The sequence below is a fragment of the Neopsephotus bourkii genome, unplaced genomic scaffold, assembly GCF_033783945.1.
Source record: "Neopsephotus bourkii isolate Nb327-2 ecotype Australia unplaced genomic scaffold, CSIRO-AGI_Nbou_v1 NB_659, whole genome shotgun sequence".
Lineage (NCBI taxonomy): Eukaryota > Metazoa > Chordata > Aves > Psittaciformes > Psittacidae > Neopsephotus > Neopsephotus bourkii.
In genome coordinates, this window is record NW_026901158.1 from 4828436 (window position 1) to 4855391 (window position 26956).

A 26956-nucleotide genomic window follows, 5' to 3' on the forward strand; every position below is an offset into this window, starting at 1 on the left:
GCTTGGATAAGTCTCTTTAGCCATTACAGTTAAATTCTGAGCTATTATTAGCTAGGGCCAGCTGGGCAGGAGGATAATAATAAAAAAAAAAAAAAGAAAAAAAAAAAAAGAAAACCCAGACAATCCTCTTGTTCATGAATTCCAGAGAAGAAAATAGAAAGGAGGCTGGGATGTCCTACTGGTGGAGCAACCTTTGGAAAACACTGGGAGCAGGACGAGCAGATGAGGATGCAGGTCTGGGAGATGGCTGAAGGCTGGGGAAGCATTTCTCACTACATCTCCAACCCTGTACTTGGATGAGGGTACTAAAGAGATGCTGGCACACTCTGCTCTGAAGTCAAAAATTCATAAAACATGAGGGGGGAAAAAAAGAGCTTTTATTTTTCTTAAAGTACCATCCTATCCCTTTCCCTTTGGGTTCTCTCTGCCACAGTCAATGGGGACACCTGTGGAGAGGGGACATTGCTATATGTCTAAGTTAGTTTACGTTTCTAAGCTCTTTAAAGCTACTGTATAAAACACTTATTTATACTTAGCTTAAAACTTCAAATGCATCCCTAGAAAGTCATGAAGGATCTTGCCCAAAACAGGGGGGGGGGGGGGGGTGGGAGTAGGGATAAAGCAAACAGAGAAACAAGAACACCTTTCAGATCCCTTCCCGAATACATTCTTTGTTCAAAGCATCTTCTTTGGAACCACCACCAAATGACTTGCTGCCACCCAGCAGAGGCAGACAGCACAGCCAGTTAGCAAGCTGTCATCTCCTGCAGAAATGGTTTCTTTCCCTCACTTCAGAGTGACCAGCCCACTTTACATTTTGAAAGAGCTAAACAAGACAAACCAAGGTAGCTGACAGTAGCGAGTTTACTTAAGACTACCATCAGCTGAAGGACTCCATGCACCTCCAGGAACCTGGAAGTCCATTCTAAAAATCTACATACACACACACACACACAAATCAAAACCAAACAACCACAGAAATAAAAGCCAACCTCTTCCCACTGGGACCTTCCTTCCATAGATCATCAAACACTGGTGGGGAAGTGTGAGGTGACGGTAACTGTACACGCACTATAAGCAACTGCACTGATGCTTTGCTGTTCATCTGGGGAAGGATGAGTAAAAGGATGATTCCAAACTGCCTTTGTAACATGCATTTCCAATACAAAAAAAGGAGGTTCCAAGTGTGCTAAAACGGCTGCCTTGCAGAGGGGCTCCCTTCACGATGTGTTTCTACATTGATTTTACAAAAGGCTGTTGAGATAGAGGGACACAAAGCAAGACTTAGGGAAAAGGGAGAAGAGCAAAGCTTAGGAGAGCAGCCCCAAGGGATGAACACAAGATAGAACAAGTCCCAGGAGACAGGAAGAATTAGAGCGGCCAAGGTAGGGAGCATAAGAGAGCATCACAACTACAAAAAGTAGTCTATACAGACCCGTTGGCTCTGGCCAACTCTTCTGACAGATGTGTGGTGAGGAGATTTTACATTTCGTAAATCTATGATTTACATTTTATTGTGTGTTTGGCAGTCACTAAAAAATCCCAAACCCACAAAACCATCAACCAACCAAATCCCCCTAGATCCAGATGAGTTTGCAACAGAAATTTGGAGGTTTTTTTTCCTTAAAACGAAAATGCCACAATTTTGTTGTGCACAAGCACCCCAAAGCTACAATTAACATGGTGCAAGTCTCAATATTAATGCACTGATCTACTATATACCTTTAGTACACATTTACTTTTAATGCAAGCACTGCTTCTAGCTTAAAACAAGATACTGAAAAATTAATGAATGCCATAACTGTCCTGTATTTTTAAAATCAAATAACCTGAAAGGCTAAATCATCTGGGGAAATACACCCAAACAAACTCAATTTAGAAGTCATGATTCTCAACATAGCACAGAACCATATATAAAACAAAGCAGAGTTTTGTCAGAACATAATTTGAGCAGGAGGGAATTCTTTTTGGAATGAGGAAAACAGAAAGAAGGGGTGGGGAAAATGAGAGAACATATAAAAGTTCTGCTATAAACAAAGATATAGCATTTCTGTAAAAACCTCAGCTGCCTTTAAAATGAAAAACCTCAAACTAACCCCTCTCCCCCAGTTGCCACTCTGCTGAGACAGAAGTAGGGAAGGAGAAGGATGGGATTTGCCAAGTGAGCAATCACAGCTACCTGTGGATGGGGCATGGGGAGGGGGGGTAAAAATAAAAAACAAATGGCTCGAGCCACTTAAAAAGTCACAAGGTTGGATTTAAAGCAAGCAGGTCAATGTCATATCCACTGTTTCAAACTGCTTTGTTGGGAGACAGGCTTGGATGATGTTGCTGTAGTCAGTCTATGTGGGGCAGGGAGTAGATCTGGCAATTTTCAGGAGATCCAGTGGGGTTCAGTCTAAGCTGCAGGGCCTCTCAGGCAGCAGGACCAGGCAGGCATCAGAGGTGCTCCTAGGCCTTGCTTTCCTCCACTTTGACTGCCTGAGGTTTGATGGCTCCTGTGCGCACTGGCTTCATCTGGTTTGTGGAGGCTGTTTCTTGCAGCTTTACTGCTCCCAAGTTGGCTTTATTCTCATCCACCCGCTGCTTTGCCTTTTGACATACAACAACAAAGCATTAGCTAGCACAGACACTTCTAGGCAGATATAAAAACCAAATTGTGACCACCATTCACGCAAGACATCAAATTTGTTCCAAAATCCAGGTATTTCTTCTCTTCCGGCACACTCTGCTGTCCTAAAACATCCCACGTAAGGACCTCAAAGTGTTTCACATGTCTCACAATACAAATAACCCACAAAAACTCAGCAACAAACAACAGAGACGCTGTAAAACAGGTAATCCTCTAATCTCCCCTGACTTTCAAATCACACAAGCATTACTCTTAGACTCATAATGCCTACCCACTCACTCTCCCTTCAGGCAAAGTAAGAGCTCCCAAATTACATCAGCCTTTCTGACACTCTTAAAAGTCCAAGGCGTAAGCACGACAGTGTGTAAGAGCAGACACTGTTGGGTCAAAGTACTGATGTACGCTACCTGCTGTACATAGTGTCCTTGCACAGAGCCCATACTAACTGCTGGTCCAGATGGCTTCCCACTTGGGCTGGCAGAGCTAGGCCTGGAAATCGAAGAGTCGACAATATTCATGGAGTAAATTCTACAATGGAATGAGAACCTTATTCATGTGTGAAATTAAGAACAGACAGCAGAAAGCAGCAATTGACAGGGAATGAGTCTGTGCTGTGCGCATCAGCGAGCTCCCCAGCCCAAAAGACAACACATGGATTGGTTAAGAGAAAAAAGGCTCAATGACGTGAAGGTCTGGTATGTCTAGACATGAGCACCACTCATCTTGAGCATCATGCTGGAAATTAAAGTGCCTACTCAATGCGCCTCAAATTTTCCACCTTAACAAGGAACACACAGAAGCACACACCAGTTCTAAGTTGTCTTTAAGACTCAGTTAACAAGTAACTTCATGCACGTCCCACAGGCATAAAGGGCCAAGACAGATACACACTGGTCCACACCCAAAACTGAAAGCCATGATCATGCATTTTGATACACGTATTTGGACTACAGCGAGCACATTCTACATGTGAAAACCCAAGTGTATCCTGTACAGGGATGATGCATGCACCATGTCACTGAATGGGGAACACTACTTCTTCCCCATTCAGTCTACAGAGAGTTTAAGTTCCATAGACGTTGTTACCTGTACGTATGTGGTGATGGTACAGACCCTCCAGAGGACATACTCTGTTTACCATCAGAGAAATGAAACCCTTTCATTTCCATTTGGGAGGACTACAAAGGAAAATGAGCAAGAGTATCATCTTTGCATCCACAAATCACTTACTACTTCAGATAAACACTTAAGGCAAATCTTTGCCCTTCTACCCATTGTGCCCATCAAAAGAAGAAACATTTTTCAGGCAAAGAGAGTGATGCTTATAAGTGACATAATCTGCTTGTATTAAAGCAACAAGCCAGCAGCACAAGAAAACACAGGACCTGTGCTTTCTCTCCCCTGTAATAGACAAACTTATGAATCCATCAAAGCAGACATGACATGAATATACCTACTCAAATGGACATGCTTCACAACAGTGTGAAATATCTGGGCAGTATTCCAACTGTGTCTGGAGCTCACCACCCCTCAAGCACTCTGGGGAAACCTGTGTAAACATGTAATAAAACTGGAGACTCCAAACTGGATCAAAGCAGGATGTGGCTCCCTGGAAACAGAATGATGACCAGCAGCAAAACCTGACAAACTGCTGGCCTGCGCTTTGGAGATGAGGGCAAAAGGGTTCCTTCATTTGAACACCAATCCTTGGCTTTGTTATTTAAGGATCCAAATAAGCCAGTCTCCCCTTCAACAACCAATATCAAGGAGCGAGACCTCAATGCAGGATGGGCTAACCAATGCCAAGGTGAGCACGCAGGAGTTAATCCTTACCTCCCTGCTGGTAGCAAGAACAGAAGGCTGGGATCCAGGAGGGAGGATTCTTCGGGGAGCTCCTACAGGCAGGTTTTGCCCCTGAGGAAGCTGGATGGACTGTGGTAGAATCAGGGGCTGCTGGCCAGAGCCATAGCGGGGCAGAGGAAGCTGAGAGCCAGGCACAGGCATCGTTAGCTGAGTGATAAGGACATGTAGTTAACTTCATGGTGTTAACAGGCTGCTGTTTGAGACTCTGTCTCCTAATACCCTGAACACACAGCATTACTAAAAGGAAGCTAACAAACCGTGCAGTCTGGCACAGAATAAATGCAGATCAACATAACAGAGGGACTTCCACATTGAAATGCATGTTCTGGTAGTGCTGCCAACACCCTCTCAGCTGGGCTTTTAACACGGCACTGATTTAACAGAACTGCACTCAGACACAGGGCTTTCCTCCTTGCCTAAAGCCTTCTCCCAGTTTTTCAGTCTTCCTCATGGTCGCTGCATGGGGTTATTTTCTCTTGGTATGATGGCAGCATCAGACAGTTCAGTGTCCAGTGTTTTGTTTGCAGTTTTGATGCCCAGACCAGGAAGTCTGCTACGCTTTCAAGCCAAAGCATTTCAAGGACTGAACCTCTAGAGAAAGTGACAGCAACCTCAGCTCTCTGTTCTGCACTGAGCTTCAAACTGGTGATGGTAGGAATTAAGAGAAATCTTAAAACATACGGCTCAGGACTCGTGTCCCCTCTTATTCATCTGGCAGTCCTCACAAATGCTGGAATTGGGAGGTTCTATGACAACACTTTGTAATAAATAAATAAACTAACTAATAAATAATCTAAGGCTGGCAAGAGACCAAGCTGCTAGCTTATGATGGATAAAGCATTTCTTCAGATATTTGGTTTGCCAGTATTCTCTGCATTTTCTTGAGCTAAAACTCTACATCAGTTACAACATAAAAATCCCTCTTTAAACAGAACAAATAAACCTTAACACGTTGCACAAAATAAATGAGTTTAATAAAAGTATCAAACTTCTCCAGAGAATCAAACATGTGTCCACAAGTACAGCTATGCTCACAGGAGGATTCAATGTCTTTATCTGAACCACGCTTTACAAAAGCTTTCTCACACAGTGAAATTCTTGTTAAGATGCTGCCAAACAGATCAGCAGAAGTTGTAAATAAGACCTGGATAAGAAATGAATTGAGAAGATAGATGAGCATTTAATAAAAGGTTTTAGTTACCCTGGAAGCAGAGTTAAATCTGGAGGCGGTTGGGATTTGGCTCTCAGAAGGAGGTACTTTTAGTACAACCACTGCTTTATGGCTTCCTACGCATGAAGCACTGCAAGGTTTGATCTGCATTAAATGTCTATATTAAGGGTGAGGACTTCAGAGTTAGAAAATGACATCTCAGCAGGGATAGACAATTAGCAAGCATCTCATTAAATAAGGTGCTGCATGTTTGAAACAATGGCTCACAGAACAAAGTCTCTCAGGGAATCCTTTTGCCTCTTTACAAAGAGCTTAGTTCACACAAACACATAACTCAGCACAAATAGGTTCAACCCAGCCTCAGAAACAAGTGGCTGTGAAAAAGCCTGTACATGGGGAGTGGCTCATGAGCCCTGCTCCTAACCTGCGTAAGCTGAGAGTCCATCATCTGGGAGGCTCCCATGCCAGCCGCCTGGTTTATCTGGCCTTCATAAACCAGTGTCTGGCTTCCATTCATGGGCTGGTAGGGGGACCCAGACTGGGTTTTCACCACCTCTAAGGGCTGCATGCCTGGGAAGGCGGAATACGGAGGCTTCAGAGCTGTGCCTCCTGTCAGGACCATGGTGCTGGGTTGAGACAGACTGGGGTGCATATACACCTGAGACCTGGAGAGGAAAAACATGCTCAAGTCATTACACAGAAAACCTTTGGAGACCGTACACACACTCCTCCTGCCAAAATGTATCTAGCCTGCAATCAGTTCTCAGGTTCTCCTAAGCTGACAGCTTAGAAATAAGCTGTGATGCCACCTTCCATTTTAGTAACAGGGTGGTTTTTCTTACTTCCACTTTTAAGCCCTTACAACCATGTCCTCTTGCTGCAGAAATATTCAACAGAATGACAAAGTTTATGTTTTGATATCCTGCACAATAAGCTCTGGATTAGTAGTTAAGGGAGGATTCAGCTTACTGGAAGTCTACAGCAGTTTTACAAAGCAGGAAAGAATCAGAAGTTACAAGATTCAAACAGCTCTGGCAATTTTTTGTCAAAGTGCAGGCATTTATTCTGTTCTTGTCAGTATGTACCTAACAAAGGGAGCAATTTTATTTCATTATCCTGGTACTCAGATCTCATTAAACCCTTTGTCTTGTAAACCAGTAAGCTGTAAGCTCTGTGTTCTTCACTAGTTAAGCCTGTTTGCTAGCTCACAAAACTCCTCTTTCTGCATCTTCTCCAAGAGTTGCCTCTTGCTTTAAGAGGGTAGACAGTACGACTGAGTAACTTTCCAAGGACAGTCTTTCCCAATGTCCTGCAAAGCAACATATGCCCCAATACTCTTGCTCTCCACCCCGGCAGTGTTACTAGGAGCACATCAACAAAGGGGGAAGAGAAGATGAGCACAGAGTATCTGATAAATGTGCACTGCCATCAGGAACAGAGGAAATCAAACCACGAGGAAATAAAAACTGGAAGCAGTTACCTGAAGGGCTGAATGGAACTGTACATCTCCTGGGACTGGGAAACCGGCAGACCACCCCTCAGCCCAAGCTGAGCTTGGGCCTGTAAGGATGTGTGGAGGGAAATGGGAATCTGTTGAGCAGCAGCAGCCTGCAGAAGAGATTAAGATGATTGAGAGGTACAAGAGAAGCCAGAAACTCTCACAGGCTGTTAAAAAATCCATCAGTTTCCTCCACGAATCAGTCTGTCATGACACTGCATCTTTACCCAGCCCCTGCATCATTCCACAGAACAGCAGCACACTGGCAGGAGCACCCAAGAGGGAAGACTGATGCCTGCAAGAGGCATTTGATGGATACATACAGGGACCAATGTGCTTCACACACAGAATACACACTGACAATCCCGGTTCTCATGTACTAAGGCTAGTGAAATTGCTCATCAGTATTGACTGGCTGTGGAATTCACTTCATACAGGTACCTCAGCATCTGCTTCAGTTAAACACAACCGAAAGGCACTGGTACAAATGCGGAAAACCCCTCAATTCCCTCCCTTCAGTGTCATTAACCTGTGACATCCACTGGGAAGCAGCATCCAAGGAATATTAAAGGAGCCACATCTAAGCTCTTCTGGGCTATCAGAGATAAATGACTCCTAGTTTTCTTAAATGCCACCCTGAAGACCCCTTCAGAAACCACTACCTGGTTCTTTCTGCCTCACCTGTTGGTAGCTTTGCTGCTGAGGTATCGTCTGAGGGACCAGGCGGGGCTGACTTGCAAACACATGGCCATCCAGATACAGGGGTGGAATATGGTTACCTGAACATGAGAAGGCTGGGTGTAAATTCAAGGTACAGATACAGAGACTTGAAGGTCGAGATTATTTCCTACCCCTCAGCAACCAGCTCAGCAAGTCAACACAAACATAATGCCCATTCAGAAGAGCCTATAAAGCTCCTAAATCAACGTAACAAAGCCAGCAGCCTGCTTACAGTAGTTCTCTTGCTGTGAATTAATCATACATTTCTGTAAGAGGCTAAATGTAAACCCAGGTTTCCCACCTCCACAAAAGAGTCAGAAACAGTAACAGTCCAGGAATTGGTGAACTGTACTCCAGACTCTTCCTAAATGCTGGAAGCCTGCTCTGTAATCACTTCATCTTTGCAGCTACAAGGCACAGAAAGAGCAAATATGGTGCTGAGACCTTCACACAAGAGATCTAAAAGCTGTATTAACCCCAAAGGTGGCACCAGTTAGAAAGTGCTGTGCCACTCTTGTGGCTCTGTACGGATCTGAACCATGGGATTTACAAGCAAAATTAGGGTGAGCAGGGAAGGAAATCACCTGACTTGGAACAATCTCTTTTCCAAGTGGACACGAGTAACAGACTCACTAGAGTGGTCCACTCGCTATCACTTCTGTTCAGCATATTCCTTTCTGTTCTTGAAGAGAGGAATGAAAGGATAGTGCATGCATGAGAGGTCCGCTGGGACCCGGAAGTCAGAGAAACAAGCTACATTTCCTTTTTCTAGATGCTCTCCCTAATTACACACAGTATGTAACACAACTGAGCCTAGCTTTGCTTCTAACTCAAAGACAGCAACACCTTCCCACCTCCCAGAGCTCTGCAAACTATAAGCAAGTTGTTATCACACACAGAGCAGAAGGTGCTCAGAACCTCTGCCTTAAATAGCAAAATGAGCAGAGGAATGAATGGTTGATATTGGGACTGCTGAAATCTTTCAGCCACGTTTCTTCCCTTCCCTCCTGTTCTACTGAAGACACAAGTGAAGGGTAAGCTAGACCTTGAGACATCAGACTTGCTCCTACACAGGGAATGTCATCCTTGTGCTAAATTTATACCAGTTATGCTCAAGTGACATTCTTTGAAGTGGGGAGACTTCCCTCTTTCTGTCTTGACTGAATTGTTGTTAAGAATCTATTAAATACCAGCCAGTCAGTTAACTTTACACATAAGCTCTTCTCGCCATGCCTCTCATCTAGAATCAGATGATTCCTAAATACCAACCAGACAATGCGAATACTGCTGCCACAGTTTGCAGGTACCTGGAATAGATGCAGAAGGTGCTACAGATGCCACAGGCATAGGAGGCATGGAAACTCCACCAAAAGAGCTGTAGCTGACACCGTTGGAAGCTCCAACACTGGAAGGAGGCTGGATGCCTGAGCCTGCACCTCCTGGGGAGTTCTGTTCTGGTAAACTAGGAGAGTTTTCCCAAGCTTTACGTGCAGACTCCATCTATGGAAACGAAGGACAATAACTACAGACAGTTCAAATGGGGAGGACAATGAAGCCATGAGTTCCTCACCTATGACCTGTTAGCTCAAATTCAGCCTAGTCATAGGGGAAAGCTGGCAGGTCTCAGGTCATGGGGCTTCACAGCAATTTCCAACGGGCAAGCATCCTTCACAAACACTCAACCCCTACTTGATATCTGCTGAGCTTTCTGGGTTTAGAGTGGTGTTTCTTGCCGATGCTGTTTATGTTTGGTGTTTTTTGGGGGTGGGTGGTTTGTTTTGTTTGGGTTTTGGGTTGGTTTTTTTTTCCTTCTTTAGACCATCAGGCACTTAGGATTCCTGACCAGCCATCTTCCCCAGCTACTGAAATAGCAGGAAAGCTCTGTTGCACTTTTCTACAAGGGGCAAAGACTTCAGCATCCAGGACTGTTGAAACACATGCGCTTCCACCCACATCGAATAGCATATGCACACCTTTACTGGAGCTAATTAAAGATTTAGCAGTACCTAATAAAACACTCTGGGAAAGATCTCTCCATCCTACATACCCTGGCCATGGAAACGTGGTATCCACGCCCAGGACAACCACACATGCCAGCTTGCTTACCTTAAGAGTGAGATCTGCAGTGGGAAAGGACATTGGGTTGAGGCCAATGCAACGCTGAAGGTGATGATCTCTTCGCAGAATGGGAATGGACTGCGTTAACCCTGCCTGAGGGGAGATGGGTCAATAGTGAGTACTTTATAACTCTCATGAGAAAAGTTATATGCTACCAGCTAGCAACTCCAGTACATCTCAAAGGATTTAATCCTCAGTGGTACTGCAGGAGTTAAGTACCACATTTGACTGTGATCCATTTTGCTGTTGGAATAACTGAAGCTTTGCTTATGTGCAGTGACACCCTCTCTGTCCAGTTACACCAGCTTCCACTTAAGCATCAACCTGACTCAGTAACTTCATTTTGCACAAGAGTTCCTCCACCTGTCCCATATTTGGAATCCACCTCAATTTTGAACGAAACCTCTTTTTGAAAGAACACTTCTGAAGAAACACCCTTTTAGATAAATCTCCAAAATCAAAGAGACAACAAACCTGAAGACATTTCAAAGAAGCTCTGCGAGCTTCTCATATTGCCATGCACAGATGAGCTGCAAGCTGGGCTTTCAGTGTGCTCACTCTTTCATATATAATAATGAAATAGCTAGATGTCTAGAATAAGCTGGGAAACCTCCAAAAGGGCCTAACTAAAGTTACACTTCTCTGCCTTGCTGTGGCAGAATAGACCTTCTGAGGATGCTGGCAATCCGGACCTAAAAACACCCCTATCTGTACAATTTCCATTACCAACACTCTTGTGTCTCAAGAGGAGGAAGCTGCTGACCTCAGACATACCTCTTGTTTTACACAAGTCACAGTGATAATGGGGTTGCTCCCTATACCCCTTTTGAGTGAGCAATGCTCCTCTTACCAATGTACCTTGAGGGCACAGATTTCCATTATGGATTTTAGTCACATGTGCAGCCTGAGCATTAAGTGGGAGATCAACTGCAAAGAAATACACTTGCTCTCTTTGGAGTGACGTTTAACCAAGGAGTATCTCCAATGAATCAGTGCCAAAAGAAATACTTACATTACTGGCCAAGGCATCCTGCAATTTGGTGACAGGGTTAGCTGCACTGCCAGAGGCAGAACCGGGTGGCAAGCTGAAATCAGAATCCTGAAAGAGCAAAACATACAAATTCAAATCCAGGTTCAAGGGCCACCCATCTGCTTCTCATGGTTAATGACTCTAGCCTGAATCACAACACTAGACACTAAAGACTGCTCTCCAGTAAGACTCGCTGGAAGAGAACAAGATGACATTTCTCAGCACTGAGCAGCAGGCAACCCCCAGAGGCACACAAAGGCTTAGATGACCATAATTTTGCCCCTCACCTCTGTTACTACCCCAGCTGGTCCTTGGGACAGTATTTCCAAGTGGATATAACATGTTTGCCAAGACATCTTGAGTACCTGGTTTGTGTCAGTAATGAAATCTAAGGCAAATCTACAGCTGGAAGCTTCCTTCAAATCATCCTTCTGCCCCAAACCACCTTTCCTATTTCAACAAGCTCAAATCACCAAGAAGATGCAATTAAATTCAATCCTCACTTTAGGATTTACTCCAAATTCAATGGGTGGCACAGGAAGTACAGAATCCACGTGAATTTCTACCCCGTTAACAGGGGGAATATTCCCTTCCAGCCGTTCCGTTCCCTCCGAACCCTTTCTGTTTTTCAGGGAGCGTTCGTTGCCGATTGGTCCAGGCTTGTGTTCCTTGTTCTGTCCTGAGCCTTGATCTGAATCCTTAACAGGAAAGCAGAGAGGCTGAGACACAAAGACTGAATATGCCAATCTCAAGCCTTAAAAATGCTATCAAGAACAACACAACCACTTCACAGGGTCTCCCACTATGAGCTTTGGCTTGGCTGCGAATCCAGATTACCTTTTTATCAGATTGCTTCTGCACTTGCTCCTTCTGACAGTCAGGCTTTGCGTCCACCAGGCCAGCCCCATTCATCTCCTCTGGTTTGAGGGTGCCATATGGAGAACTGCGCTGAGAGGAGGTAGCGGAGGATTCCCGAGACTCCGCGCTCAAGTCAATGCCACTATCCCCCTGGCTGCCTTTAAAACCCTGCTATGCAAAGCACGAAATGTGTTAAAGCCCCAGACTCCAACCCAGCTCCACAAAGGAGGGAAAAACACCCAATCCCAGAAAACAGGAAGACCATGTCCCTTTTCAAATCGCATTCTTAGTTATCTGCAAAGGATCTGTGCATCCCTTGGCTACTGCTTCAGCTCTATACAACCCTGACACAGGGTAAACCAATGCACCAAATGGACTGTGGCTTTAGAATAAGCAAGAAGAGATCCACATAGAAACTAGGCTGAGATTGCCAAGCTCATTTCACTTGTGACCCAAACCAGATTTGAACTCTGGTCTCCAGAGGTGAAGAATTAAGGAACCTCCTCCACCCTCCCTACATTAAGGCTACAGCTACACACTGCTGATAGGCAGAGGCATGCAGACATGATCTACAGGACTCCACCACACTCTGTGTCCAGTTAGGAGCATAACCTTGGAAAAGCTCTACCAGATGGTTACTCTAGATTTACACCTACCTGGCACATAACACCTCTACATCAAGATTTGAGCAGCATCAAGCTCAAATTAGAACTGCAAAGGGACAGTTTAAAATTGCGAAAGCAGAGCTGAGAGTTGCTAAGCACAGATGGAGCAATGAGAAGCATAAGCCACCTACGTTAACTTTACACACAAAATACCTGAATGGCACATCAGGTGCCACTTACTTACCTCAGTGGTGCTAGATTCAGTACCATTAAAGGTATTTACAGGTTTGTTCCAGGAATCGCTGCCAGGAGACTGAACAGAAAGCGCTGGAAGAAAACAGAGGGATCAGCTGTTTGTAACACAACTATGAGCACACCTTGTACACTGTGCATGCTACACTATGAATGCTCCACTTCTAGACATGAGATATTTTCCCCACCTCAGAAAGCCAGTGTTACCTGACCAGCTGAGACGTGAAGGAGCACAAAGAATACAGGGTATAGAGAGCAAAGAGATTTCTTAGGGAACATGGAAACAGTAGAGGAAGAAAGGGCAGAGACAGAAACAAGGAAGGCAGCAGCTGGTCAGTGTTACAAAATGAGAAAACAGAGGAAGACAAAGTAAGAAAATGGGTGAAGCAGATGCAGCCCAACAGGCTAGAAAATGCTATATAATAGGTTCTTAATGTTACATGATGACTCAAGAAATAGATTAGGAGACTAACATGGTCAACAGCAGGAGGTGGATGGTTGAACAGCACAGTATGAACAGATGCTGCGCTAGATGTCTGCTAGCTCCCCTCCCACTCCCACTAGCATCATTCTCTTAAGCACAGACACCCTGTCCTTCCTGTACACACCAAAGGATTACTCAGGTTTTTCAACACTTCAGAAGTACTCCACTTCCTAAACTTACCTGGGCTGTTGCTCTCCCAGATCTCTGTGCCCAGGCTGTTTCCAGACACTGCTACATCACCTTGCTCCAAGCACAAGCTGTTCTGCTTCTTGGCAAACCGAGGAGGAATGCGAGACTGAAGAACACGGGCCTTAGCTGGTGCCTGAAACAGAAAAGGCACAGCCTGAAAGACCTGTTCCTGCACTGAGCTAACACAACTTGTTCCTGGCAAGTTCAAACCATGCATTTCTAAATGCTACAATGCGAAAAGCCCCCAGCTCATCTAATAGAACCATACAAAGTTAAGTCTGACATGCAAACCTCTTTCTTTTAAATGGACCTTATGGCTACTGGGAGGTTCTCCCAATATAACAGGGCAGTGAAAAAAGCTGCCTTCAGCAACATGAGATTTTCTTGGGGAGAGGAGGTAGGGGAATGGGATACAAAGCAAAACACTTTGTGGGCCCTGTGTGTGGCCCTGACTGCAGACCAACAACGTATCAGGTTGAGCTTGTTCTGCCCCCCACTCCTCACCTGAGCAGCCTGCTCCTTCTTCCTTCGCTCTTCTTCCAGCAAGCGACGCTGCTTCTTAGTAAGAACCTCAATGAAGCCTTCACCTGCCATAGAACCTACTTCATTCTCTTCTGCTGTGTTCGATACCCGACTGTCGATGATGGTACCTGAACAAAGCACACACAGGGAAAAAAACAGTGCATTTGTATATGCAGATAAAGCTTTAAAACTGCAATAATAAAGAGTGCATTTCAAACAGAATCCACAGGTAACCAAGTTCAGCCAGCAGCACTGCAGAGCTCAGACTCAAATTCCCCACTCTGGATGCTCTTTTCATTTCCTTCTCACTACATAAGGTATTTTGGCCTTGCTATTTAACATCTTGGATAGAAATACAAAAATATTCTCCCTAAAACCTGCTTTTCTATAGAATAAGCATTAAAGAGACTGTTAGATCGGGCTGAAAATCTGGGTTTAAAATTTAAAGCCATCTTTTGTCTTCCATGTTTTCCTTATTTAGATACATTGGAATTTTCTTGTTAGTGTAAATAAATGGAAAAAATCTAGCCTGATATTTAAAATGACATTGGATTAAATGAGTCTGTCTTGAAGTCAGCCATAATGCGTTATCCCTTTAAAGAAACAAATCAGTAGAGACACTCACTTCCATAGCTCAGTTCAAACTGTGACAAGGCCTCTCCCTTCTCACTTGCTCTTTGCGCAGTGGATTTGGGCTCCTTCTCTGGCTTTTTACCTGGCCCCTCAGCACACTCTGAGTTGGCATGGGAGGCCCTATCCAAGCTGTAAATGGAGTGGCTGCTCCCACCACTCGTGTTGCCAAGGCCCCCTCCTTCTTCTGGAGACCTACAAGGAAAGAAGTGAAAGGAATTAGATTTGTCCCCACAAGATGAGTAAATGTACCAAGAGGAAAACACATGGGCTGTATTTTCTTTACCAGTTTCCTAATCACACCTCATCCTTTCCCAGCCTTTGCCCAACTGAAGCAGATGTTAAAATTCTGAGCATGCAGCCCATTACAAAGATGCTACTGGAGATGTGGGATGGAAGCAGAATACCTGTAGTCATGAGTTAAACGTGCTGCCCCTGCAACAAAGCTGAATAACCTCACTTGTCTCTATGAGGAGGGCCCTGTGCTTCTGTAGTCTTCCCTCCTATGACACTGCTCTAACAGCTCCCCTTTGCAATTAATGCACCCTTCTTGGTAAGGATTAATGTGAGGGAAAGGGAGACAGGGGGAAGCTGATGACATTGAAAGGGAAAAAAAACCCGTAATTTTCCCATTTTATTTCTCCCAGGTATTTTTGTGCTCATTTGACCATCATCTACACACCATTCCCAAGTGTTCAACTCACAAAAGAGTAACCTGTCCCAGGAAAACCCAGCCCTCACTTCTGTCCTCTGCTACACTCCACTGGGGATCCGTGACAGGAGGGGAAAGACACAACAGGATTGGAATTCAGGACCAAGATTTCCTTCATTATCTGTCATCTAGTGAGAGGCAATCCGGACAGTAAAGAGCTGCCTTGGTCAGAAACTAAGGCAAAGAGCAGCAGCACACGACAGAACACAGTGTCTCAGCAACTTCCATAAACCTGGATTCCCAGCATGGAAGCAAAGGCACTGATCGATAGTGAAACAGACAGTAATGAAACCCTTGGATGTCACAAAGCTGGATAAACACTGGTGGAAGTCACCTGCACTAGATGGAAAGAAACACAGTCCACAGCTCCTCACCCAAAGTTCAGCCCTTCTCCAACCCCATGCCCATGTATCAGGTGTCAGATCTTTGCACATCCGAATGCAACCTCACCTTTTGCTTTTTATCAGTGTCCCGTTCTGCTGACTCTCGTATCTGGAAGCTGCTCCCACACCAGTCCTGACAGACTGCTCTGCAAACCCTGCTGGCTCGGCCTTGCGGCTCTGCCTGTCCACAAGTGGCCTCTGGCTCGAGAAGCTCCTCTTTGCCAGCTCCCTCTTTTCTCCCAGGCTCCCACTGCAGAGGCCACCCTCCAGCTGGCCTTCACTCTCTGAAACTCCCTCTCGCCTCTCCCGCCGCTCACTGAAGTCACTGCTTTCAGATGCTGTCTCCCATTCCTCATTGGCGTGATCTGATGAGTTCTGGTAGGACAGCTCAGGAGACCGTCTGCCTGAAATGCTGCTCTTCTCTGCACTGGTCAGCTTGGGTCTTCCAGGCCACTGGCTGGGCAGTAGGCTGGGGCCTCCTTCCTCAGGGTTCCACTGGCCAACTGATTCCCTCTCTTGCCTGAGGCGCCTGAACCGTGGGGGCTTGTCTTGGCGGGGAGGACGCCGCCTCCTGAAAGGCCTGTTCTCTATGTTCTCCTGATCCGCTGAGTAATCCTCCTGGAAAAAGTGCCTTCTGTCATCCAGATGACTCTCATCGAAAACCCGGCTGGAGAAGGAATCCACGTGTTTGTAAGAATCCTGAATGTAGTCCCTGTCAGCCTGCTGCCTGCTCCCAAAAGTGTCCGATGGAGAGGTGTGGCTGTACTCCTGCCACCCTGCTCCCCCACTCCTGCCTTGCCACTGGGTGGGCTCCTTACCCATGAACCCCCTTCTCCCATAGCCAGAGTTGCTCAGTCTTGGCGGCAGTGATCTCCCAAAAGCTCTCTGTGCCCTCATCTTCGGATCCAGACTATTGTGATCATCTGAATAGATTTTGTTGGACCTCCACGACTCTTTGAAGTCTCCCTTTTTTAAATCACTGTCCTCCCGGTCCAGCACGGAGCCTTCGTTGCTGTTTTCTGAGCCCCTTTGCCGGCGACGCTTGGGGAGCTCCTCATACTCTGACCCTTCGCTGTGCGTCTCGCTCGCAATGCGGCGCCTTGGCTTGCCCCGGGGGAAGTCCTCTGCCTGGTTGAACTCCCGCAGCCCTCGCCCTCGGCTGCTCCGCTGGTTGTTATAGACCCCCCGGCTGCCCACTACAGTGCCTCGGCCTCGGAAAGTGAACTCTCTGAAGCCTCTCCCTCGTCCACGTCCTTGACCTCTCCCACCAAAGGCTTGTTCCTCATCAATGAAGATCCAGTTGTTTCTTTTGGTGGGAGGGAGATCACCGGATTCTCTGGATAATTTGTTCTCCCAGGTTCTTTCTGGCTTTTCTTCCTCTTCTTCTTCCTCGTCTTCCTCTTGGGATTTCTCAGCCTCTCGGGCAAGGGTGGCTTGGGAAGAACCTTTGTCATCCAGCACGTAACGCGTGGAGTTCACTAAGGCTGCAGAATCATCTGACTCGTTTTCTACTTTCTGAACAGCTGCCTTCTCCTTCAGTGGGCGCGAGGTGTCCTCTCCTTCAAGCTTAACCTTCTCCATCTCCTTCTCCTTCTCCTCCACCTTGAGGGCTTTCAGGACTGGCTTTTTAATTGGGCCCGATCGCCGCGTCCTCCCCATTTGCTCCTGGTGCTGACCGCTGGTGGTACGGTTCTCAGGAGCCCACTCTGTTGCCTCTTCTGTGGGCTGTTTGGTATTAGCTCCTTCTTTCTTCCATGGGTCAGCACTGAATGCCTGCTCATCCCTGGGTGCTTCTTCAGCAGCTTCTGCTGCAGTCTCTGCAGGTTTCTGATGGTGGTTGATATCCCAGCCATTGTACTCAGGCTTCTTCTCTGCTTGGATGAAATCAGGCTCTAGGGGTGAACACCTCAAGTTTGCATGGCGGTTCCCAGCAGGACAGGTTTCCTGCACCGTCTCCTGATGCTGAAACAACAGATCTTGGCCTATCCTCTGAGAAGGCAGACAGCTGTCAAAGTCTGCTTGGGCCTTCTTGTCAAAAGCATTCAAGTACTCCTCCCCTCTGTCCTCAAATAGATCTCGCTGGGTGCTCAGGCTCTCCTGCCTTCCAGGAGCAGCAGAGTAACTGTCGTTCCTGAGAAGGAAACAAACAGCAAACAAAAGTCAGCTAATGCAAAGCACAACATGTCTCCAAGGGCCTAGGCTGGGCACAAGAAGTGGAAACAAATAAATCAGTTGGTGTTTGCTCTAAATCACGAGGCAATAAGCCTATAAATACCTGAATGCTGGGCAGATGTGCTATGGCCCCAGGCTGTACTGCCTGGTTTGTCTAATCAATGAATGATGAAAAAAGCAGTTCGTAGCATGGGCAAACTTAAGAAATAAAGGGAGATTCAGCCTCCAACATATGTGGAGATCCAAAACCAAGGAATTGGTTACAGAAAGTCCCAAAGAATTTGGAGACAAACCAGAAAATACCAGAATTTTTAACTCAGTTTTCTGTAATTACCCACATGGGTGAGAAGAACCTTTTTCCTACTGAACAGACTCCCAAGATGGTTAGCCTAGACTGACATTAGATAAAAAAACTCTGAACAGCTCAGTTTAAAGCACCTCCACAACATAACACACTTAAAGAGTGTAAGGATGCTACCAGAGCAGTACCTTGGCCTATTCAGAAATATCTTTTGGGTCCACTCTACACTTCCCTTTCAGTAGGATGACTTATGGCATCACCTCCCATCACAGCATGCATAAGGAGAAGGGTGCTCTGCACTCACCTGGCATGCAGCCCCTCCATGGTGATGCTGTCAGCCTGTTTTTGATGTGACAGGGAGTACCCTTTACTCTGCAGGGATGTGTAGCTCTCCTGGCCCCACACTGGCACAGGGTCCAAGGGAGCAGTTTTCCTTTCTGCTGTCCCTGCCTGGCAGTTCTGATCTTCAGACCGACAGCTGCTCCCACCGATGGAGTCCTGCTGAATCATGGGCTTCATAATTCCTGTCAAGACAGAATTCACACCATTAACACTAGGATCTCAAAGCCAAGAAGAATTAACAATCCACAGCTAGCCTGACTCCCCTTCCTTCCAGGGCAGTAGGTGACTGCAGCCATGGAAACCTTTCTGACAGAGGGGAGATTGTGCTTGGGAAATACACAGCTGGGAAATACACCTGGAGTGATACAGAAGGTGACTTAGCTTTCAGAACACCACACACCATCATTGGCTTGGAAGCAAGCAGGTGTATGGACACAAACCACAAACTCAAGGAAATGGCTTACACATCTTGATGTTTACAGTCACACCTCTGAAGATCAGTAACAACACAGGAAGGTGCTAGAAGCACACAGCTCAGGAACTACAGGATCCCAGTTCTCAAAAAGGGTCTATTAAGATTTCACATGTTTACAGTAACTCCGTATCTGATCCCTCTCTAAAGGGCAAGATCTGCTTTTACACCTCCAAGGCTCCATAGCTGTTAGGGAAGATCTCCCACTGCAGTGCAGAGGATTGATAGGCAGGTGTCCTCCCTCCCAAACTCCTCCATCCCCTTAACCAGCTCTCACTGCAATTGACTTTGTCATCCCTATAGAAGGTCAATCACAGCCAGCCAGAATTTGTAGTCTGGATGGAGGTAAGGTGGCTGAAGTACAGAAACCTTCCAGACATGGATCAACTCAACAGCATGATAAAGGATAACACTGAAAACACCTTACCTGAAGGGTGAAGGGCTGAAGGGTAGAAATCCACAGGGGTGCGACTCTGGGTCATGCGAGGGTCCATGTAAGAGGGCATCATCATCCAGCGAGGATCAAAGCCAAGCATCTGGGGGTGCGGCGGATAGAAGGTCCGTTGGGGGTGGGAATGAGATGGGGGAGGATAGATTTGCTGCTGCTGCCAGTGCTGCATCTTGTACAGCTGCTCCTGCAGGGAAGAGGATGGGCTGTTTGACATGAATGGTCACAGTGCCAGGAATTGCATTTAAAAACCAGCCAGGCAAAGGAAAACACATTCTGTGTATTAGAGTCTCAAAAACAGATCAGATGGAAGGGTAGAGAAGATAAAGGGCAACTCTACCAGATGGGAATGTGGCAATAGTTGTTATTTTCTGAATACCCAGAACAGCCAAAATATGTTGCAGCCAGAATATCACACCTCCATAGGCCAGGAAACGTGGCCAAACGCAAAGGATCAGCTTCAAGCCCCAGGTTCGCACTTTCTTAATGCTTCTATGAGATACAGGACAGGTTCCTGTCAAATGATTTCCTAATTAGAACCAAATATTTCAGAACACACTACTCTTCAGAGACAATGCAACTGTAAGTTATTTAGTGTGCATGTATATTAGCGATACTCATGTTAGCCAAACAGATTAGATAAGAACAACCTAAAGTCAATTAAGAGAGCTATGAATAACTTATAGTATTTCCCCTGCATCCTCCAGAGACAAGCTGGCACTTTAAGGTTGTTTCCCATCTCCTGCATGGCCGACAACTGTCATGATCATAATCTGATTTGACATTTAACTGCTGCTAAAGGTCCAACAATCACCTATATTTGAAGGGAGTTTTGCTTACCAAAGTTTTCGAAAGGTAAAGGGTTCCCATTAACATGAAATACATCTATTTACCTGTCAAACTTTCCACCATCAATTCTTACTGAGCTTACAGCAGTGTAAGACACTGTAACTGTTCATCAAGACAATCCCCTACTGCAGAGCCAGAGAGACATCCTTAAATCTCAACCCGACACATCATTACAGCAGGAAACTCAGATAAATGCAAAGATTATATCTGAGTTACCTAGTGCTCTAGTACCTTAGAGAAAATATTTCATTAATGATACCAACACTAGTATTTATTTTGTTCTTATCATGGAACCATTGCTACCAAAGCAGCAACAGAAACCAGCCAAACTACAAACTGCCTCATACATACTAATGCCACAGAGGGTAAGAGAAAATAAAAATGAAAATTTCATGTTCTTCCAGTAGCAATGACCTGTGGAATTACCAGCACGGCAGCAGAGACATCCAATTCTTTTTAGTTTAAAAGCATCTCTTTTCAAGAGTAACATCGGCAGCATTTGCTGCTGTGCATTTGAATCATGAAAATGTCAACTGCCGAGTAACAAGCACAGGGGAACATCCATAAAAGAGCAATTACTGAGCTCCCAAGCAAAAGCCAAATGTGAGCTCCTCATTATGGCTTGCAGCAGCATTGATTATATCACATTTCAAGTGGTTATTCTATGAAGACTGGCAATTAACTCTGCACTATCTCAAGCCTGAATATTCTGTCCCTTAGTCTGACTAAGGAGGCTCACTGCCTCTGGAAAAAGAGCTGAAGAGTACGTGTGGCTCATACAGCACTGTAAGACCAGGCAAGATGCAAGATACAGGGCAGTTCAGGCTAATCTCTCAGAGCCCCAGAAGGGAGTTTTCAATGAAATAAAAAAGAAACAGCCAAGACCAAACATATTTATGGTGCAACAAAAACAAAGACCTGAAAGAGCCTCACAGATAAAACTTGGGTAGGTGGAAAATGAGAGCAGATGTAAAGGATCAGCTCTCTGCCAAGGCAGGAGGTAGAATGGGAATGTGCCGCTTCACTGTGTTCACATTCTGTCCCCAAGCAGCCCAAACTCCTGCCAACCTGAGCACAGTTTCCCAGACAAGCAAATGGCTCCTCATACCTAACAGGGTTAGGGCACAGCAAGTGCAAAGTGGAATGGAAGCAGCTCATCCCCAAAGGTCTTCCTTTCCCTGGACCTGTATGTTCAGCTCCTCCCCACTGCAGCAGCCTGCCCATGCCTCTCCCCAGCCACAGAAAGCCCTAACCACAACAGCTCCAGCATCAAAGGGTGCACGAAGAATTCACATAACTCATGTAGAGTCTTTTTACCCATCAGACAGGACGCACCTGTAATCTAAAGTACCGAAGAAGACCCCCATTTATCACCTCTCAGCCCAAAGACAGTTGGTTAATTGGGCCTGATGGTGTTGAGAATCAAACAAATGCAACGGTTTGGTGGGAGTCCAAAGGAAGAGGGGTGGTAGTGTCACATCTATTACCTGCTGCTGTTGCTGCTGCTGCTGCCTCTGGAACCGTGGAGGAAGAGACTTCTGGTATTTGCTGAACTCCTGTGCTGGAGAGGAAGCTTCTCTGAGCTCCTCCTCACTGCTGCTTTGGGCTGCTGCTGCTGGGGCAGGAGTCTCCTCTTCCACATAGCCAACAGAAGCCTCCTGCGTGTGAAACTCAGGGGTTGCTGCAGAGAACAAAATAAACCTTGAAGATCCCTGCTCACGCCAGGGCTTGCCAGTGCACCACCACATCACAGCATACACGGGTGAGGGCATGTCCTAACTGCGTTACTTGGTTGAACTTTATTACAACCATATATAGCACATTACACACAATCTCTCTGACTTGCTTTGACAGCTCTAGAAGGCTTTGTCCATCTTGTTTTAGTGATAAATAGGATTTATCAGCCTTCTGCTTAAGCACTGGGGGAAGTAAACCAAGTCTCTTCCCCCTCTTGTTCCTTAAACCTGCAAGCACTTACTGATAAAAGATTTTCTGACCTGGGGCCCAGCAGCACTTTCTCAGTAGCATCATTCAATCAGAAGAAGATCAAGAGGCCCATTCCAACGAGGTCTCTGCTAGCAGAGCTGACTGAGCATACAAAGAGGCAACCAAAGAAGCCTGCACTTGTTTTAACTGGACGTTTTAAATAAACCTTCATCACCAATTCAAAATACTCTGACGAGTACATGAAGCAGCTGATCTCAAGTGCAGATACGGTACCCTCCAAGCACCCTCTCCCAGGACCTCCCTGACACTTCAGTGAGAGACTGGCACAACACAAAAAGGCAGTTCTCACGGGGTGAGGCAAGCAGTGATTCTGTACCTCTACGGAAAGCAGGACCATTCTCTTGCACAGCATTTTTCTCCGTGCTTGCTGGTCTCATGTCTTCATTCTCTGGGTGTTTCTGGGTCTCTCCACTCTTCTGAGCCAGTTTGCACTTCTGATCAAGTTGCTTCAGCTTTGCAGCACAGGCTGCCAGACGCTCTTCCCTGGCTCGCCGCTCCTCCTCCTCCCGCCGCCTCCTGGCTCTCTCAACAGCCTCAGAGATCTCAGAGTGCACAAACTTTTGTCTCAGTGGCACCTTTTCTTCTTTATTATCCTCGAGGGACTGCTGTCTGAGAACATTTCCCACTGTGGGTTTCTGCCAAAGGAAAAACATTCCTCAATAAGTACGAACCAAACTTCTGTACCTTCAAGCTTTGCATCCCACTGAGGAACTCTCCTCCTGACTCCCTAGCCTCCTATTCTCATGCATGCAAATCCCCCTTTTGGTGGGGAGAGTTACTTCTACCTGATTTAATAGCTCCACATTGTCCCTGCCTGACAACCTCACTGCCCTGGATCAGCTTCAATTTCTTTTCTCTAGCAGGAGTGCTGTGCAGATGCATTTCTCTCCAGAAAACAAAAGAACTGAGGAATTCCTCAGCATCCTATTTTCAACAGAACATCAAACTGGCCTCTTAGGGCAGTAATGCATCACATTCAGTGGCACAAATCCACCCACAGGAGTTCAAGCTACCTGGTATTCAGATGAAGAGCTCCAGCCATTCAGCTTCCTCAGAGGCTGCTGTGTATCCTGCCCTTTCCGGACTGACCGGGACAAGCCAACCGAGTCGTTCCAACTCTTTCCTTCCTCCAAGGTGTGTTTGACATCTGCACTGTCTGCAGAGCTCAGGGACAACTGTCGCTGCCTTCTGGGATCCCAGCTGTTCCTGTAATATAAACAACTTTGCTATTACACTTGTTACTTGCCTCAAAAAGCACTTCCACTCTTATGAAGTGGCAAAGACATCTGACTGTGGCAGAAAGGAAAGATCAAAAAGCCACCAGAACAAGCAAGGATCAAGCCTCACATTTACAACAAGATTTAAGAAGATCCTAATATTGTTTACTTTTACTGAAACAACCACAGGTTCAAATACAGCCTCTTCTTACCACTTCTGTCGTCCATCTTTAGCAAGAGGTTCTTCCTCTTCCTCATCTTCACTAAACTTCAGTTTCTCGGAGTAATCCACTTCTTCATGAATGCCTACAAAAACAGGATTGGAGAAAGGATGTGTGAGAGAAAAGAAACAGGTCCTTTGTCCTGAAAAAGCTTATGCCCCCCTCTGGCACAAGCCTGACATAAGCTACTTGGAAAGCCAACTGTTCACCACTGGAAATGATGCAAGTAGTATGGACCCACACTGCTTAACAGCTGGCTGCTCCCAGAAGAGGAGCAGCAAACAGTCTGGGAATGGGGGCTGAAAACGAGACAGCCATCAAGTGAGGCTGTGAGTAAGTGGATACTTAACACCCAGACTGAAAAGGTAGGACTAACTACTCTTCCATGTAGCCATACTGCTATCCTCCTCTTTGGTGTTTTCAGTTTTTAGGAGTCTTCAGATCCAGTTCCTTGAGCACAGTGTGATGGAAAGGATCGGAAGGATCCATTGTGTCATCATTTACACCAATAGCAATTTCACAACTACACACACCACTCTTTGCTTGCCCTCCTTCTGTGGCAGTGAAACAGAGGCACCAGAATATATATCCTGGCTATTTCACACTTCATCAGGGAAGAGCAACTACACCTCCTAAGTTGTTGCCTGAAGCTGGAGAATGGAAGCACTTTACCTGCCCATCCATCATCTGCATCATTGTCTAGTTCATCCAGCCCCTTTAGGTTCTCTGCATTGATAATGGTGGGCCGCGGTGCTCTTTCCATTTGCTGCCGAACCGGACGTGTTGGGCGGGACAGGCTGGGCCTGTTCTCTTTTCTACAGGGAAATGCAAGAACATGATTAGAAACAGGAAACAGTAAAGAAAAGAATGTAGAGTCAAGTTTGTAGCAGTCAATCAGTCCTTTTCTACCACACACTTACATACAACCTCCAACCTTCTCTCCCCGTCCAAAGTCTTTTTCCCCCCCTTGTCTACCTGGTACCCACCTTCTAGGGCTGACAGATAAGAGCTGCCACCCTTCCAGTCCAGAATCATACACAACTACTCTTGTCCACTGCTCTTCAGACACATAGTGATTACAGTACTGCAACATTTCAGGTGCTACAGCAGATGAAGCAAAACACTGCTTCTTTAGGTAAAAAAATCAGGCTTCATCTGTGGCTGTCTGCTGTTTCACCTACACAGTTGAATACTTGGCCCAAACGCTTGCACAGTTTAAGGTTCAAGTCACCACCCTGAACTTGCCCCTCAACTGGGATGGTCACGGGAGCCTTACCCATCCTGGTCATTCATCTGGTACTGTCTGAAAGGTACCCGGGGCTCAAGCCGAAGCTGAGGAACAGGAAAAGACCCTCGGTCCAGCGACGCAGGGGTTTCAGATGGCTGTTGCGGACACATCTGGAGCAAGGCAAAGCAGATTAGCCTGGTTTTCCTCCTTGCCACACGAAGGCTTTCCCAGATTAGGTTACAATCTGAGCATGGTAGCTGCATCCACACAAAGCGAAACCAAACATTTCACATCTGGCTGCCTAACATGCCACATGCTAATGGTTACCCTCACCAGCCCTGGAGGGAAAACAGCAACTTTTCCTTGGGATGAGCAACGCTGTGTTACACTACTCCAGCTTGAAAGCACAAGTATGCAACAGGGGAAAGCTAAAAATAGATCAAGAGGGATCCCTGAGCAAGCCAGTGAACCAACTGAACATCGCAGACAACTTCCTCAACCCACACACACATTTCAATATGGACATTACAGCTGGAGGGAAAGAACAACTTACAAAAGCAGGTAGCATGTCATGGTATGTAGGTGGCTGGTAGACATTCCCCATGAACTGCGAAGCCCCTTTGCGGACAGGCTGAGCTGGGCGGAGAGACGGCTCCTTCGGATCGCTGGCACTCACTGAGGAGGGGGCTCCGTCTCCAGTGCTGGGGGTCTTGCTGCCCAGCTCAGCAGGGGAGGCGGTCAGAGACGTGGCAGAGGTTATGTTCCTCCCACCGCCCTCCCTCCAGCTAGTGACATCTGGAAGGGAGGCGGTAATTACGTTAGCATTTGTAAATGCAGAGAGTTACTCCAGCAGAAAGTCTTGAGCTCAAATACTCTGGGTCAAGCCCTAATGCAGAAGAAGACCAGGGACCGAGGAAAATCTCTCACTGTGTTTATTTTCCAAAGTGTATCAGCATCAGCTGTTACTAAGTAATTGCTGCACCAGTGGTGTCCTTAGTTGTCAGTAAGACTGAATTCCAACCAACTCTGCTCCTCATTTCCCCATCTCTAACCCTGCAGAAGGCCAATGAGATCATGCACAAACACTCCAAGAGAAGCCACGTTACACCACCCACCCATTTCACTTGTGACTCCTCTAGCCCAGGGGGAAAGGGTCTGCTTTGTAACAACACTCAGCAACTTTTGTTAACCAATGCAGTAGATGATACTCCCTACCCCACTGCCTGGATCACAGAACTCAGGCAGAGAACATCAGCACTGCAAGTGAATCTGGGGTCATTTGCTAAGGAGCTGGACACATGTGAGCTCAGAAAAAGATAAAGGTGAACATCTAGTATTATCCGGACCTGGCATCCCACTGCCCAAAACAGTCTATGGGGTTATGAGCTGGGATAAAGCAGAAAGACACAAGCATTGACTTACTCTGGGGGCGGAGGCTTGGTCCTGGCCCATACGACGGATCTAAGGCGCCCTTTTCTTTGCCAACCTTGTCCTGCTCGCCAGCTGCTTTCAGCGTCGGAAATTCCTCGGGAGAGAAGGATAACAGTCGGCTTGAGGCCCTTGAACCTGTCAGACAAGTAAGTGTGGGACTCAGAGCAGATCCTTCCACTTTTTCAATTCCCTTATGAGATCAGCCTAGAAACTTGTTTCCAGAGAATTTGAATCTCCATCATATTTAAACCCCAATTACTATCATACCAGCCCCTCAGCTCACATCCAAAACACTCTGAGACACTGTCACCAACACAACAACACATGTCTTCACCCAGTACTCCCACGCTCTTTCACTTGGGATCTTCATTTAAATTCGCACATTCAGCAAAGTCAGAGTGAACTTTCTCGGTGTCCAATTGTTCTTTTAAAGCACAAAATTCAGACTGAGGCAGAGACGTAAATTCTGCAAGATCCCTTATAGCTGATGCCTCTTACCAAGTATTTGACATTTCAGACTCTTTCTGCTCTGATCTCCATTTAAGGGGAAGGCTATTGTTAAGATTTCTGGCGACATACTCAGTGAAAGACCACAGATAAG

General features: G+C 46.1%; 1 protein-coding gene across 10 annotated transcripts in view; it reads right to left on the reverse strand.

Annotated features, from left to right (window-relative positions):
• Nucleotides 1–359: 359 nt before the first annotated feature.
• PRRC2B (proline rich coiled-coil 2B) overlaps nucleotides 360–26956 on the reverse strand; it is a 44938-nt gene continuing 18341 nt past the window's right edge. For 4 of the 10 annotated variants that reach the window (XM_061352708.1, XM_061352705.1, XM_061352707.1 and 1 more), the window contains exons 6-32: nucleotides 26347–26490; nucleotides 25478–25719; nucleotides 24973–25094; nucleotides 24369–24511; nucleotides 23688–23781; nucleotides 23272–23464; nucleotides 22575–22893; nucleotides 21730–21932; nucleotides 19382–19589; nucleotides 18445–18664; nucleotides 15735–17798; nucleotides 14568–14767; nucleotides 13925–14070; nucleotides 13412–13553; nucleotides 12740–12822; nucleotides 11870–12061; nucleotides 11536–11730; nucleotides 11015–11101; nucleotides 9991–10095; nucleotides 9192–9384; nucleotides 7846–7943; nucleotides 7147–7274; nucleotides 6091–6331; nucleotides 4466–4642; nucleotides 3719–3810; nucleotides 3040–3160; nucleotides 360–2592 (exon numbers count right to left, since the gene is read on the reverse strand). In XM_061352708.1, the coding sequence (XP_061208692.1) occupies nucleotides 2452–2592; nucleotides 3040–3160; nucleotides 3719–3810; nucleotides 4466–4642; nucleotides 6091–6331; nucleotides 7147–7274; nucleotides 7846–7943; nucleotides 9192–9384; nucleotides 9991–10095; nucleotides 11015–11101; nucleotides 11536–11730; nucleotides 11870–12061; nucleotides 12740–12822; nucleotides 13412–13553; nucleotides 13925–14070; nucleotides 14568–14767; nucleotides 15735–17798; nucleotides 18445–18664; nucleotides 19382–19589; nucleotides 21730–21932; nucleotides 22575–22893; nucleotides 23272–23464; nucleotides 23688–23781; nucleotides 24369–24511; nucleotides 24973–25094; nucleotides 25478–25719; nucleotides 26347–26490 (6293 nt within the window). In that variant the 3' untranslated portion in view covers nucleotides 360–2451. The other 6 variants (XM_061352711.1, XM_061352710.1, XM_061352712.1 and 3 more) reach the window with 6 other exon arrangements.